This window comes from Portunus trituberculatus, chromosome 21 (genome assembly GCF_017591435.1).
Source record: "Portunus trituberculatus isolate SZX2019 chromosome 21, ASM1759143v1, whole genome shotgun sequence".
Classification (NCBI taxonomy): domain Eukaryota; kingdom Metazoa; phylum Arthropoda; class Malacostraca; order Decapoda; family Portunidae; genus Portunus; species Portunus trituberculatus.
This window is the reverse complement of record NC_059275.1, coordinates 5,561,875-5,576,874: the sequence shown is the minus strand read 5'-3', so window position 1 is coordinate 5,576,874 and position 15,000 is coordinate 5,561,875. Positions and strand designations below refer to the sequence as shown.

Sequence of the window (15,000 nt, the reverse complement as noted above, 5' to 3'; positions counted from 1 at the left end):
CATCAATCTTCTGATCTCCATAAGCCCTTCCTAATGTGAATAAAATGGTCTAATCATAACCGAAACTCATGGTAAAAATGTCCCAGTACTGATGAGGTTAAAATGCGGTGAAGAGGAGGAGGTAACAATAGGGGCATTTGGTTAGTAAGAGTTAATGGACAGTCAGTGGAGTAAAGAGAGTGAGTGAAGGAGACAATGCAAGACTCGTGTGCAGAGAAAGTTTGAGGGAAAGATTGACGCGAGTGGGTAGCAAGGTTGTGGATTGCAGAGGGAGACTGGCAAGTGTGTAGGAGGATGTGAGAGTGGAGTGAGTGGCGTGGGAGGCAGGGAGTGTGTGTGTGTGTGTGTGTGTGTGTGTGTGTGTGTGTGTGTGTGTGTGTGTGTGTGTGTGTGTGTGTGTGTGTGTGTGTGTATGCGTGTGTGGATGGATGGACGGGTGTATATGGCAGTTTTCCATCTTGACCTTGCTTTTTATGGAAGTTTCTGAAAAAATAAGACTTAAAGATGTGCGTGTGTATAGTGAAGGCTGGTGTGTGTAATTCACCACGGTTGACTGCTGATCACCCAGCCAGTCTTCCCCATTACGGAGCGAGCTCAGCGCTCCGTAATGGGGATAGGACTGAGACCACAACACACTCCACACACCGGGAAAGCGAGGCCACAACCCCTCGAGTTACATCCCGTACCTATTTACTGCTAGGTGAACAGGGGCTACACATTAAGAGGCTTGCCCATTTGCCTCGCCGCTTCTCGGGACTTGAACCCGGGCCCTATAGATTGTGAGTCGAGCGAGCTAACCACTACATTACGCGGTGTGTGTGTGTGTGTGTGTGTGTGTGTGTGTGTGTGTGTGTGTGTGTGTGTGTGTGTGTGTGTGTGTGTGTGTGTGTGTGTGTGTGTGCACTTGCAAGGGTGTGTTTATGTTTTTGTTTACGTGTATGTGTCAGTCTGTCTGTGTCAATAATAATGTTGCGTCTCCTATCTGTTGCTATGCGTTGAGTGGCGTCTACTAATGCTGGCCTGCGATGGTGGACCGGTCGCTTCTGTGGGTCTTGCATGTCAATGAAGCAACACCCCATCAGCCGCCCATGCCTTGCCTTCTTAGGGCACTCTACGCTGCAGGGACGAGTGCATGTGGTTGTTCCTTGGTCCTGCTGAGGGTTGCTAAGGCTCGTCACGTGTTCGAAGGTCTGATAGGCTTTCCAAACACTTGAATGCTTGTATTTACATCACATCTTCCCATGTTTCGGATTCAGATAAAAGAAGCCACAATTCTTCAGTTTTTCTTTTGCTTCATGAAAACCGAGTGTCAGGCCTGTGTATTGGGCGCGGAGTTTACTGCTCCTTAGGCGGGAGATCTTTCCACGATCTAGACATCTAGACCGTGGATAAATCCTGCCCTAGCGAAGACTGAGGGATGAAAGTCCTGTGAAGGCCGGTAGGGAAAGCAGAGGCTGGTGCAGGAGGCTTCTCGGAGGGGTGGCAAGACAGGGTATAGCGTGGACGGGGTATAAGATTTCAAGCCCACGCATTTCATATGTTAGCAACCGTTGTGTGTCTGTGCGACGCCTGGTCACTGCACCGTCCATTTTGAGTACAAAGCCTCCTCTCCCGCCCGCAGCGGCCTGGGAAACACGCTTGATGGCTCTGTCGGAGTATGGGCATCTTACAACGGGACTCTTGGCAAACGGTCAGGGTCTTGAGAGTGTGAGGCGCGGTGCCGCTGGTGCACGTGTCACGAAGGTCCCTCCCCTTGAGAAATGTTGTGCTGCACCAACACCTGCCGCTTGAAGCACCGCGTTGCCTCAGAGTTAATCCTTGACACGAGAAACATTCCAGAAGATTTGTAGTTAAAGGAATGAAGGAGACACCAGGGAATGTTACCTCACCTTGACGCGAGGTTTGTGTCGCGTCCTTCACACTGTGTTCACGTGCACCACCAGGCATCGGCAACAATCACTGAGGCGCGACATGGCAGCAGCTCAGGGGCGTGGGGAGAGGACACCCAGCGCCTCGCCCTCGTCGTCACTCACTGCAATACCTCTGACTTTCTCCCTGAACAAGCACTGAGCGGCGCGGGTCCTCCCTCCCACCTCCTGAGGGTGGACCGTGACCTGCACTTTTCCGTAACCCCCAACCTTCGGGTCAAGGCAAGGACCCTGGGCCGAGCAACACAGAGAGTCGCACCTCACCTGTGAGGAGTGAACCCGATACTGACGTATGGGGAGGTTTTATATGGGATCAGATCTAACAAGCATCAGTATTTTCCTTGAGGCGTTGGAGGAGCCTCTCCGAGACTCTTGTGTACCGCCTGCCACGCGTCAATCCTGCCACGGAAGGGAGGAGCATTGTCGTGGCTGTGTGGAGTGTGGACTGTGGAGAGTATGTGGAGCCGCAGCCGTGCAGGTGTGGCACAGACAGGGGTGGTGCGATAGTCACTGGTGCTTCCCCGGAAGGGCACCAGACACCAGACCCATAGTACTAGTGTGTGTGTGTGTGTGTGTGTGTGTGTGTGTGTGTGTGTGTGTGTGTGTGTGTGTGTTACGTAACATGCTAGGAACAAGAGTGCATGCAGCAGACATCGGGTGGGCGCCGCGCCTCACGCCAATCTCTGCATTCACTCCATCAACCTCGCGTCGCCCTCACCCAACTCAACTACTCAACCACACACAAGTTACGGACATTAGAGGCAAAGTGTTACGCTGTCCCAGACCACGTCGCGGCGTGTGGGCGACACTGACACACAAGCAGTCCCCTCCCTCCCTCCCACCCACCCTGTGCCTTATGTAGCCGCCACACTGTTATCTCCGTGGTAAAAATCTAAATCTAGCTTCTGTCAACATTTATATTAAGCTTCAAACAACATGTATCCATTCATAACTTTTGATGCCATTCAGTAACTTTGCACCTTCCTTCGTCTTTATTAGTGTTTTGCCAGTTAGCCGTCTCGCATGCCTTCTTTTGGAGTTTACCTGATAGTATCCCCTTTAGTCCATAAATTCCCGTGAAAAGCCCACATGGTATAAATAAAAAAAAAAAAAAAAAAGAGCAGTGATGAAGTGACCAATGAACTTCCTGTGAGTTGATGAAGTTTGATATTTAGCAAGGGTGTGTGTCTGGCACACTGGGGGAGAGGTGGCACGTAATAAGTATTAGCCACCCAGCACCCAGCACCCAGCATGCAGCACGCCAGCAGTAACACTCTTAAATCAGTGCCGCCTCTCTCTCCACGACCCGCTTAGTGTGCCATCAAGCTTATCCTCGCTATACTCAGTCTTCTTTAAGGCCCGACACCTTCAGTAAACTTTTATCTTGTATTATATTTCATCATTCCCTTTAATCTAAACTAATAATAGATGGCACAAAGTGCCACAGGTTTGATATTGCTAGAGGTCTGAGTTTTGCTATCCTTGGCCACAACCCATCGTACATATTAGTGATATATATATATATATATATATATATATATATATATATATATATATATATATATATATATATATATATATATATCTTCAAACTTATTCTTTTCTGATAAGGACAATATTCAAAGTACACCCAGATAACTAGTTAGGTTGCCTTTTGTGTTTCCCCCAATCATGTGGCAGAATCCTTGTTCAGTTATGAAAACACACTTCACTGCAATAACTTCCTTTATATCGTAATGAAATTAGTCAAAATAAGACACTAGAACGTTTAAACCTTTCATTACGATATTCAACCACTAACGTCACTAAAGCCACGATACAGGACCTTTTATAGGCACCTACAAGAAAGAAAGGAGGGATTACAAGGCCTCTCCAATACCTGCCCAGTGTCTTTTAGAGGTGGCTGTGGAACAAAAGAAAACATTTCGGAATAGTTCGGAATTGATAGGGAGATGAGACAAGATTATAGATTGTTAAGATGTGCAAGTAACAAATTAGTAGAGGAATAGATTCTGTCTAGCAACATGAAATTAGGTAATATTATGTTTCTATTTTATGCACGTGAAGTTACCTGAAAATTCTATAATAACCGTGACAAATCAAAGGGAGAGGTGCCAAAAAAAATGTCAAATTTAAGTATGCAAGTAACAGTAAGTGGGGCAGACAGTCACGGAGGCAACAAAGGAAACACGCGACAAAAGAGATGTGGCGAACAGGAGTTAAATTGGTTAGGAATGCAGTAAAAAAAAAAAAAAAATGCAACCTCATGAACACACGTACACACATCTACTGCTGTATTTCCATCTCTCCATCACCTGAACGCATTTAACCCCTTCAGTACCAGGACGCGTTTTCGTATTTTTCGTTGCTCTCTGGTGATTTTATACAGCTTCGGATACTTATGTGAGGGATTAAAATGTAAAGACTGGCCATTAATCTTCTGATCTCCATAGACCCTTCCTAACGTAAATAAAATCGTCTAATCATGCTAAAAAAATCATGATAAAAATGCGTCTCAGTACTGAAGGAGTTAAGAGAAAGGTTTCAAGATATTTATCCCATTCTTCTGGCTAAGTCTCTCGGATCTGCATGGGAACCGTCAACTAAGTGGGTTTATTTTCAGCTCTTTCCCTTGGCCAGTTTTTCCCCTCCTACATATAAGATAACACGAAATTACTGAAGATTCTAAGGTAAACGCGACATTTCAACTTACAAATTTCTCTCCTCTAATTCACCATCTCAGCATCTCTCTCTCATTGCCGTAATTTTATATCTCTTGCTATTTTCTGTCGCTGTTTTTACGCTAAGTGGTCTTCTGATTTGCTAATTCCATGACTCCCTTTCGCCGCGACCTTGCTAAATAAGACTATAATTTCTCTCACCTCTATTCAGTCCGCCTCCCCAATGCAAGAGTTAACCAGTATTCTCAATCACTCATCTATTATTTTCTGGTTAGCTCTGGATCTTTCTCTGCCTTCTTCTATACTCCTTGACTTGACTTGAATTCTCTCACGAGGGAGGTTTTAATTAAGTCGCTTGTATCTGGTTTGTTATTGTCATTTTTATATCAGGACTAGCGCCTCATTGTCCTTCTTTCCTTACTTTTCCCCTTGGTCAGTTCCTCTCTTCGATATAAAAACAGATAAAAGAAAAAAAAAACGTACATAAGAGAAAGAATCAAAACATTAAGAGAGCAAATAACAGAATAACCTACTTTGTTCCCCTTGGTCAGTGCCTCTCATGCATAAAAAACAGCTGAATAAAAGAAAAGAAATACAAATAAAGGGAAAAGGAGAATATAAAGAGAAAAGGAGAGTCAAACGATAAGAGTGCAAGTAACAGAATAAGTAACACAATAAACGAGACAGCCACTCCAAAAAAGCCACCACCAGAAACGCGCCAAATTACCCCAAACATTCCGAGATAAACGTGACATCACCTTAGCAGCGAGCGAGACGTGCGAGGAACAACGCTGGAGGTTTACTCACAATAGGGCTCGTGCGCGGTGCCGGTCACCACCCACCCCAACAAGACCGACAATGGGTGAAAGGAGCAAATCAGCCGCACTTACCCACAAATCCCTATTATGTTACATGGGTGAGTGGAAGGCAGGGAGGGGAAGGAGGGGTGGCCAGTCTCCCTAAACTTGCTGCCACTGCTAGAATGAAGTCACGAGAGAGAGAGAGAGAGAGAGAGAGAGAGAGAGAGAGAGAGAGAGAGAGAGAGAAGGTGGGGGGACGTCTGCTTACAATGCCACTCTCAAAAAGAAATTGCAAAAGAACCGAAAGAATTAACTGATTTATTTTCTGAGTTATAGTAGCAGTAACAGCAGCAGCAGCAGCAACAGTAGTATTACTAGTAGTAGTAGTAGTAGTAGTAGTAGTAGGAGGAGGAGGAGGAGGAGAAGTAGTAGTAGTTGTTGTAGAAGTAGGAGCTATTGTTGTTCTTGTTATTGTCAGTTCCATAATTTTAGTTCTATTTCCCTTCTACCTTTCTGCTACATGTATTTCCTTATCTTTCTCTTTTCTTGTTATCTCATTGTTTCTCTCCTGTCTTTTTTTTTATTTATTTTAGTCTGCCTTCTTTCTCTGAGTGCGTGCATCTCCATCTTCTCTTTTTCTAATCAATTTTACGAGTCACATTAATTGTACTTTATATCATTCATCACTTATCCATTTCTTCATTCATTTATTCATTCATTTTGTCCCATGAACAGTATATCATTTCTGCATAATTCCCAACTTCTAAGAGAGAGAGAGAGAGAGAGAGAGAGAGAGAGAGAGAGAGCTCCACGTCTTTGCAGTAGTATAGACACATCTTTGCCTGCGCCGCGACCTAAGCTTGCCCTCAGCGGTGTGTCCTTTAAGACAAATCAGCCGCCCACTCCTGTTTATGTTCTGACATACGAGACAAAACGTTGTGCCAGAGTGTGATGGATTGTATGATTGTGTGCATGTCCTGGTGTGTGTGTGTGTGTGTGTGTGTGTGTGTGTGTGTGTGTGTGTGTGTGTGTGTGTGTGTGTGTGTGGCTGCACACACACACACACACACAATCAGAGAGAGAGAGAGAGAGAGAGAGAGACTTTATCTTTCACAATCATCGCCGCGTTTGAGACAGTTACTCCCACTGCAGTTTTAGGTCAAGGTACAGAGAGAGAGAGAGAGAGAGAGAGAGAGAGAGAGAGAGAGAGAGAGAGAGAGAGTGAGAGAGAGGAAGGAGTGACACGTGGTATGACATGTGAAAGATTTAACAACAGACCTTAATGGAAGAATGGTGATGTCCCTTCCTCTCTCCCTCCCCTCCCCCTTTCCTCCTCACCTTTCCCCTCTCCTCCCCTCTTCCCCTGCCCGCATATGCCTCGTGTGAGTGTCTGTAGTCTGTAGAGAGAGAGAGAGAGAGAGAGAGAGAGAGAGAGAGAGAGAGAGAGAGAGAGAGAGAGAGAGAGACGAGCATTACTATCTGTTTGTTTCGTTTTTGATAACAAGGAGGGGAAGGCGTCAGTCAGAGAGAGAGAGAGAGAGAGAGAGAGAGAGAGAGAGAGAGAGAGAGAGAGAGATGTGTGGGGTAAGGGGAGAAGGGGGAGGCTGTTGTCACGTGTATGTGTGCCTGATGGGGGAGAGAGTGGAGGTGGTGCGTGGAGCAGGAAGCAGACACACAGACATACACACACACATTGAGACACGCAGACACACAGACAGACAGACAGATAGACAGTCAGTCACGCAGGCACTTGAACTGACATACAGGAAGAGAGAGCAAAAAAAGAGAAACAAAATAAGAATAAAGGAAGTAGAGGAGGAGGAAGAGGAAATGATAATAATGAGAAGAATAAGAATAAGAGGAGGATGATAAGAGTGATGAAGAGAAGGAATAACAGGAGAATGAAAATTAGAGTAGTAATATGAATTTGAGGAGGAGGAGGAGGAGGAGGAGGAGGAGGAGGGGAATAGGAAGAGGAGTAAGAGAAAGAATAGGAGAAGAAATCCATATACTATTTCTTTTTATTTCTCACTTTCTTTCTCTTTTCATTACTTTTCCTTTTCTTTCGTTTTTTGCTGTTTCTTTTTATTTATTTTCCGTTTTGTTTTGTTTCTATTTTTCTTTCACCGATTCACTCACTCATTCATTCACTCACTCACTCAAACAATGAATCAGTAAGTTGAATAATCTATCTATCTATTTATCTATCTATCTATCTATCTATCTATCTGTCTGTCTATGTGTCTGTGTGTCTGTCTATCATGCTATCAATCTATCATTCCCCCTGTACCGTTTTCTCTTTTCTCTTTTCCCTACCATTTCTCCCACACTCACCCACAGTGTTCTCCTCACCGTGCTACCTAACTATCTTTACCCTTGTTTTGTTCCCTCTTCTCCATTCCCTGCCATTCCTCCCACACTGACCCACACTGTTCTCCTGCTATCTGTTTATCTTTCCCTGTTCCGTTCTCTCTTTTCTCCACTTCATACCATTCCTTCTACAGTCACACTCTATTCTCCTCACCCTGATATCTATTCACCTATCCCTCAATTTCATTTTCTCCTTTTTTTCCACTCCAAACTATATGCCTTCCATACTCACCCATAATCTGCTCTTCTGAACGTTCTATCTATATATCCTTCCTTGCTTCGTTCCCTCTTTTCTCCAATCCGTGACATTCCTCCCACACTCACCCACAGCTTGTTCTCCGCCCCGTGCAGATCTCAGCATGCTTTTATTTAGGAAAACTTGCTTGATTGGCTTACGTCACCATAAACAGTGGCTGTGTGTTGATGCAAACGTGTTCCTTGCAAACACAGTAGTCAGCAGTCCGTTTTCTCTGGCAGGGTTTAAAGGGGATATCAGTTATTCATAGGTTGGTGTTGATTTTGCTTATTCCTCTCCTCGTTTTCTGTGTTAAGGTGAATAGGGTTCTTTAGTATTCATGGATTTGGGTTATCTGCTGTAAAATTGTCTCGCGTGTGTCAGTTTAAGGAATAAAAAGGGAGTCTTTGATATTTGTAATCTTGAGTTGATGTTCCGAATTCCATGCCACGTTTTCTGTGTAAATGAAAGGGGAGTCTATAGTATTCATGATTTTAACTATATACTGTAATATTTACATGCTTTTCTCTTGGTTTGTAATGAAAGGGGAACTTCTAATATTCAAAAGCTTGTGTAAATACGATATACCTATTACTTCTTTTTATTAGCATACAATAATAGAAAAGTCTCATTCGTAAATTTGTTGATTATAAAGATTCCATCCTTCGTTTTCTTTGGACGAGTGGATGAATAAAAAGGTAGACTCTAGTATTTGTGAGTTTGTAGATTCTTTATTCTAATCTTCATCTTATTCTAATGTGATGAGAGGAATATAATTTTTTTCTTTTATGCAAGAGGAAAAGCCGGCCAAGGGCGAAAAAAAAGGGACATTTGATTGCCAGTTCCCTTAATGGTTGACAAAGTTAGCCGAAAAAGGGACAAATATGTTTATGTTGTGTTTGTTAATTGTTCTTCGTTATGAATCGGAATAAACTATTGACGGGATTCTGAAATACTCCTAGACTTTTACCTCTTCTCCTTATTTTGGCTTTCCGAATGTAAATAGCGAAGTAATGACAGAACATAACATAACAGAAGAAAAAAAAAAAGATGGATCCAAGGAATAACAATGCAACGTTATCAAAAGACGTGCAAAATAAATGAAGGAATATAAGTTTGTGTTTTTATTCTATTCCAAACTTTGTTATATGTTAATGATTTGTTATTTTTTTTCTTCCTTGTGTATAATGTGACGTTGCGTAGTATTTCTCTTCTGTCACGCTTGTTTATATGTGTATGCCTCTCCCTCCCTCCCTCTCTCTCTCTGGGATGCGTGTGTGTGTGTGTGTGTGTGTGTGTGTGTGTGTGTGTGTGTGTGTGTGTGTGTAAGGGAAGTATGAAGTGGGCACCAGTAACCACAATCATCCCTTCCCCATTACCCCCTCTCCCCCATCCTCAATGACCCATCTCCCCATCGCCCCATTATCCCCCTCTCCTCCCAGCATAGCGTTCCCTCTCACCTCTCTCTCTCTCTCTCCCCCTAACAGAGTGGCGGTGAGCTGAGAGCCTCGCCACCACCACCACCACCACCACCATAGCCCCGACAGCCCCCAAGCCCACCGCAGCCATGACGTGCCACCTCGCCCCTAATGTAAGTAGACAACCCACACTCACCTCCTACCTTTCCTTCTGCTGTTTGTATTACTGTTGTGTTGTTGTGTTGTTATGGTGTGTGTTTTACGTGTTTTAGTGTTTTCGTGTGTTTTGAGTGTTTTCTTGTGTCTTTTGGGTGTTTCGTGTGTTTTGAGTGTTTTCTTGTGTTTTTTTTTCTGTTTTGTGTGAGTTTTTGTGTGTTTCGTGTGTGTTTTTTCAGGTATTGGGTGTTGCAGGTAATAACTCTACGGGGATTATATGTGTGTGTGTTTGTGTGTGTGTGTGAGAGTTGTTTTTCTGATTTATTCCTCGTTTTAATCTGTTTCTACGTGTATTGATTTTTTCTTTTCTTATATAATGAATGTTTTTTGTTTTCTTTTTATACTGTATTCATGTAGTAAGTCCTTAACAGTCTTATATAGAATTGGTTTTTAATTTGCTTATAAAAGTTGACATTTAATGCTGTTGTATAATTTAGGTTTCGTCAAATAGCTCTGTGTATCAGCTCGTTTTTATATTTAATTTGGAAGCCAGACCACGTTCTTATTTAGCATCTACATGTGGCATTTACTTCTTAGTCACATATGAAGTGTCACTCTACAAAACTATCCAATGTAATTTATTCGCTTTCTTTCTTCATTTTTCTTTCTTTTTTCTGTTTTTTCTTCGTTAGTAGCATTGTCTTATTTCCTGCTTAGATTGAAAGAAAAAAAAAAAAATAACACTTCTTCCTTATGTTAATTAATGAGCACTTCCTGTTGATGGGTGCTCAGTTGTACAAAACAATGCCACGTAAAGGTCACACTGCACGCTTTTATGCAGTGGATATCCAGGTATAGAAAAAGAAAAAAAAAAAACACAAAAGGTCTTTCTTTATATTTACAATTGTTACCCATAAAATTTGCTCGTCTTCTGTGGTGAAGGTCTTGTGGCGTTTTCTTTTATATTTTATTGGTACCCTAAAGATTATTGAGGACAAAATATTCACATGATTTTATATATTTATTTATTTATTTATTATGCAGGAGGGAAGCGAGCCAAGAGCAACAAAATATTAATATAAAAGGCCCACTTCATCGCTGGCTCCCTTAAAGAGTGTTACAGAATTAGCCAAAATTAAGGAACAAATGACTTGAAACCTTAAAGGAAGTCAAGCCGTTGGAACAAAAGTAACGCCTTGTTTTATCAGGGGATTAATGTTTTTTTGTATTTATTCTTACATATACTGTAGTCTGAGTACGCTACTTGTCTGCATGAAGGAGTGCTGTTTGTTGATGTGGTTAGTTCATATGCACACAGTATTAGCAAGAGAGAGAGAGAGAGAGAGAGAGAGAGAGAGAGAGAGAGAGAGAGAGAGAGAGAGAGAGAGAGAGATTACCTTAACCTTCCTCTAATTTCACAATCAAAATCTCACACACACACACACACACACACACACACACACACACACACACACACACACACACACACACACACACACACACACACACACAGGTAGGCCTAAGCGTTACGTATAGGCGGAAGGTCATGAAGTCCACCTCCAGGCGAGGGAAATTCCATTCTTCCAACCCCCCCAACCCCTCCTCTTTCTCCTCCACCCTCCTCTCCCTCTCTCCTTCCCTCTCTCCTCTCGCCTCTCTCTTCTCGTTTCTTCTTTCTCCTATCCAGTGCCCTCCTCCTCCTCCTCCTCCTCCTCCTCCTCCTCCTCCTCCTCCTTTTGTCTTCTCACCATATTTCTCCTCCTTCATTCTTTCCTCAGGTTCTTCTTCTCTTACTTCTCTTTCTTCCTTTTTTTTTTCCCCCTGCATTACTCTCTGACTTTCTCCTCTTTTCATTTGTCATTCTACTTTTCCTATTTTTTTTTCTTTTTCCGTCATTATTTCTCACTTTTCCCTCGTTTTCCTCTTATTGTAAGGTAGATTGTTTTCCCTCTTCAACTCCATGCTTTCTCTCTCTCTCTCTCTCTCTCTCTCTCTCTCTCTCTCTCTCTCTCTCTCTCTCTCTCTCTCTCTCTCTCTCTCTCTCTCGTTTTTTTTTTTGTCATTAATTTTCTTATGTAATCTATTTATCTATCTATTTAGTTTTCATGTCTGCTTCTCTCTCTCTCTCTCTCTCTCTCTCTCTCTCTCTCTCTCTCTCTCTCTCTCTCTCTCTCTCTCTCTCACATCTTTCCCCTTTCTTCTTCAGGAACTCTTTGGGAGAGGAAATAACGTAGCTTTTCTCTAGTAAACTCTGAGATTCCCCTCCTGTTTCTGTATTTCCAACTTCCAATGACTTAACTTTATTTAAGAGGGAGGTTTCAAGTCATTTATTCCCCCCGCCCTTTTTTGGGGGGCTAACCTTCTCGGACGTGCAAAGGGACTGGCAATTAAGAGGCCTTTTTATCGTTTTATGTTGCCCTTGGCCAGCTTTCCCATCTTACATAAAAGAAATAGTAGTAGTAGTAGTAGTAGTAGTAGTAGTAGTAGTAGTTATTGTTGTTGTTGTTGTTGTTGTAGTTGTAGTATTACTGTGGTAGTATTAGTAGTAGTTGTTGTAGTAACAGTATCAGTAGTAGTATTAGCTGTAGTAGTAGTAGTAGTAGTAGTAGTAGTAGTAGTAGTAGTAACAGTAGTAATAGCAGTAGTAGTAGTAGTAGTAGTAGTAGTAGTAGTAGTGCCATCGTGTTTAAGGTCAGACACACTATAGTTCTTTATAGGTCATGCTTCGTCCTCCTGGTGGCAGTTCGCCAAACTTCACACGGATATGCATTGAGCAACACGTTTTCTCTTTCACCTCAAGTGGTAGACTTATGTAAATTTAAAACCTGTAGAGTAGTAAGGGGAAAAGTATGTACGGAGAAACAACTCGTCTTTGTCATCCTCCCTCAGGCCAAAAAGATAAACAATGCTACTTTTTCTGATAATAGTTGAGCAAGAACTGTTCTGGTTAGATTCCAAATGGCTAACTTATATAAAGGTGGGTTTTTTTTTTTTATGTGTAACGCTAAGAAATAAACGCAAGATCAAATAATCTACTTGCATTAGTTTCTTTACCGAGTTTAATGGAATGGTACAAATATTAAATTTTCTTATAACAGTTAAGGCTCACGTTTTGTTTTATCTTTCCATGGCTAACTTAAGTAAAGGTAAAATATCTGGTATTATGTAGTATTCAACACGATAAGATGTAATATTGGAAAGGAATTGGGTGCTGTGGAGGGCAGGTGGATAGATGGTGTGAAGAGAGTAAAAAAAAAAAAAACAATAAAAAAAGCAAAAGAAATGGGAAAATAAATGTAACTGATAACTATACACGACTGACTGTTTGTTTTGCTGTTTTGGTATTCTTTAATTACTTTACGTATATTGTTTGCCTTTCTCACATTTAGTATCACTTTTCTCTCGGAGACTGGCAGAACCGTAACTGAACGATCCCTTCTCCTCTCTGTTGAGTTTCATTTACGTGTTTATTTATTTATATAGTGAGGATGTCAATAGTCATTAGTAATGTGAGATATTTCCTTCCTATAGTAATTGTGTTTTGTATAACGACGCACATGTTGCTTTACTGACTCGTTTCATGGGCATAGTAAACCACTCATGATGTTTTTAGTGTTGTCTTGTATTGCTTCCAAGTATATCGAGTCTTGAGGTTTGGATTTTTTGTTAGCTGGCGGCACAGATAATGTTATACAGCGGCCGGTGCTTTGCTTGGCCGACGTGTACAGGTACGGCGGCCTTGTCATGGCAGTAACGTCAGGCTGCGGACATGCCTTCCTCAGACGCACTCTGTGGAAGGTGGAGAGGCGTATAGCAATGCCTCCCAATTAACTCGGGCGCCGGGGTTCTCTGACCTGCATTAGTATTAGTGAAGCCATCGCGAATTCCCGGACTGACTGCTGCCTCATCAACTCACCCATACTCACACTACACGCAGCATCATGTTCTGCGCACCATCTTCACTACATTTAAGGTTCTACTTGATTTCACGCTTTTTAGGATTTTTTTTTATTTGTTTCTAGAGACAGATTAACAATATTTCTGCATAATCGCCAAGGAAAACACTCTTAAAAACCGGGCTAATTGTCTCTATGGTCTTAACATTTGTAAGTTTCTACTTGATGTTACACTTTTCAGGGATGTTTCTTATGGTTCTAGTGACACATTAACAAGATTTCTGCATAATTAACAAAAAAAAAAAAAAAAAAACACCTGACAACCGGACTAATCGTCTCTCTGGCCTTAAGTAAATTTAGAGGATTCCAGTTGATGTTACGCTGAAATTTAGAGGTATTTATTTTATGGTTCTAGTGACAGGTTAACAAGATTTTTACACCATTAACAAGAAAAAAAAACATTCTTAAGAAGCGAATTAATCGTCTCTGTGGCCTTTATTTATTTTTTTTTATGTAGGAGAGAAGGTACTGGCTGATCTTTTGCTGAAATTTAGAGTTGTTTTTTATGGTTCTAGTAACAGAATACCAAGATTTTTACATCATTAACAGGAAAAAAAAACATTCTTGAGGACCAGGATAGTCGTCTCTGTGGCCTTATGTACATTTAAAAGGTTCCAGTTGATAATATACGGAAATTTTGGGATATTTCTATGGTTCTAGTGACAGATTACCAAGATTTCTACACTTAACAGAAAAAAAAAACACTCTTCAGAAGCAGCTAGTCGTCTTTGTGGCCTTCTGTACATTTAAAAGGTTTTAGTTGATATTATGCGGAAATTTTGGGATATTTATTTTTATGGTTCTCTGACAGATTACCAAGATTTCTACACTTAACAGAGAGAGAGAGAAAAAAAACACACACACTTCAGAAGCGGCTAGTCGTCTCAGTGACCTTTGAAAAAATAGTTGTGGTGAGTGGCAAGGCGTTTCAGAATACTGGTCTCACACTCGGCGACTTTCTGCCAGTAACGGAGTGTGAATCAGCTGGTTTGCTTTCCTCTTTCTTACAGTTGCTGCCGCTGCTCTGCCGTCTTGTAATAAAGCTCCGTTTGCGGGGAACAGATGGTTGAAAAGTGAATGAGGTTGACAAGACGTGAATTAAGGGACCTAATCTTTACTTACTGAAAAAAAAATGCAGTTCTGTCTGTGTTTACTCTTCATTGGCAAAAGTAGTTTTTCTGTATTGTTAATCTGTTTTCTTTTCCCCTCTCTCTCTCTCTCTCTCTCTCTCTCTCTCTCTCTCTCTCTCTCTCTCTCTCTCTCTCTCTCTCTCTCTCTCTCTCTCTCTCTCTCTCTCTCTCTCTCTCTCTCTCTCTCTCTCTCTCTCTCTCTCTCTCTCTCTCTCTCTCACACGGACAGTTTATTAACGGCATTATCTCACGACAATCAGCATTTTTCCCGAAATTTTCAGACTTACAGGCGACGGCAGTGACGAAATAAGGAGATAGAGAAGGAG

General features: G+C 42.0%; 1 protein-coding gene across 10 annotated transcripts in view; it reads left to right on the top strand.

Annotated features, from left to right (window-relative positions):
• LOC123507179 (mucin-5AC-like) overlaps positions 1-15,000 on the top strand; it is a 170,539-nt gene that overhangs the window by 54,176 nt on the left and 101,363 nt on the right. For all 10 annotated transcript variants that reach the window (XM_045259854.1, XM_045259855.1, XM_045259847.1 and 7 more), the window contains exon 3: positions 9,502-9,605. In XM_045259854.1, coding sequence (XP_045115789.1) covers positions 9,582-9,605 — 24 coding nt within the window. In that variant the 5' untranslated portion in view covers positions 9,502-9,581. The remainder of the gene's footprint in view (positions 1-9,501; positions 9,606-15,000) is intronic.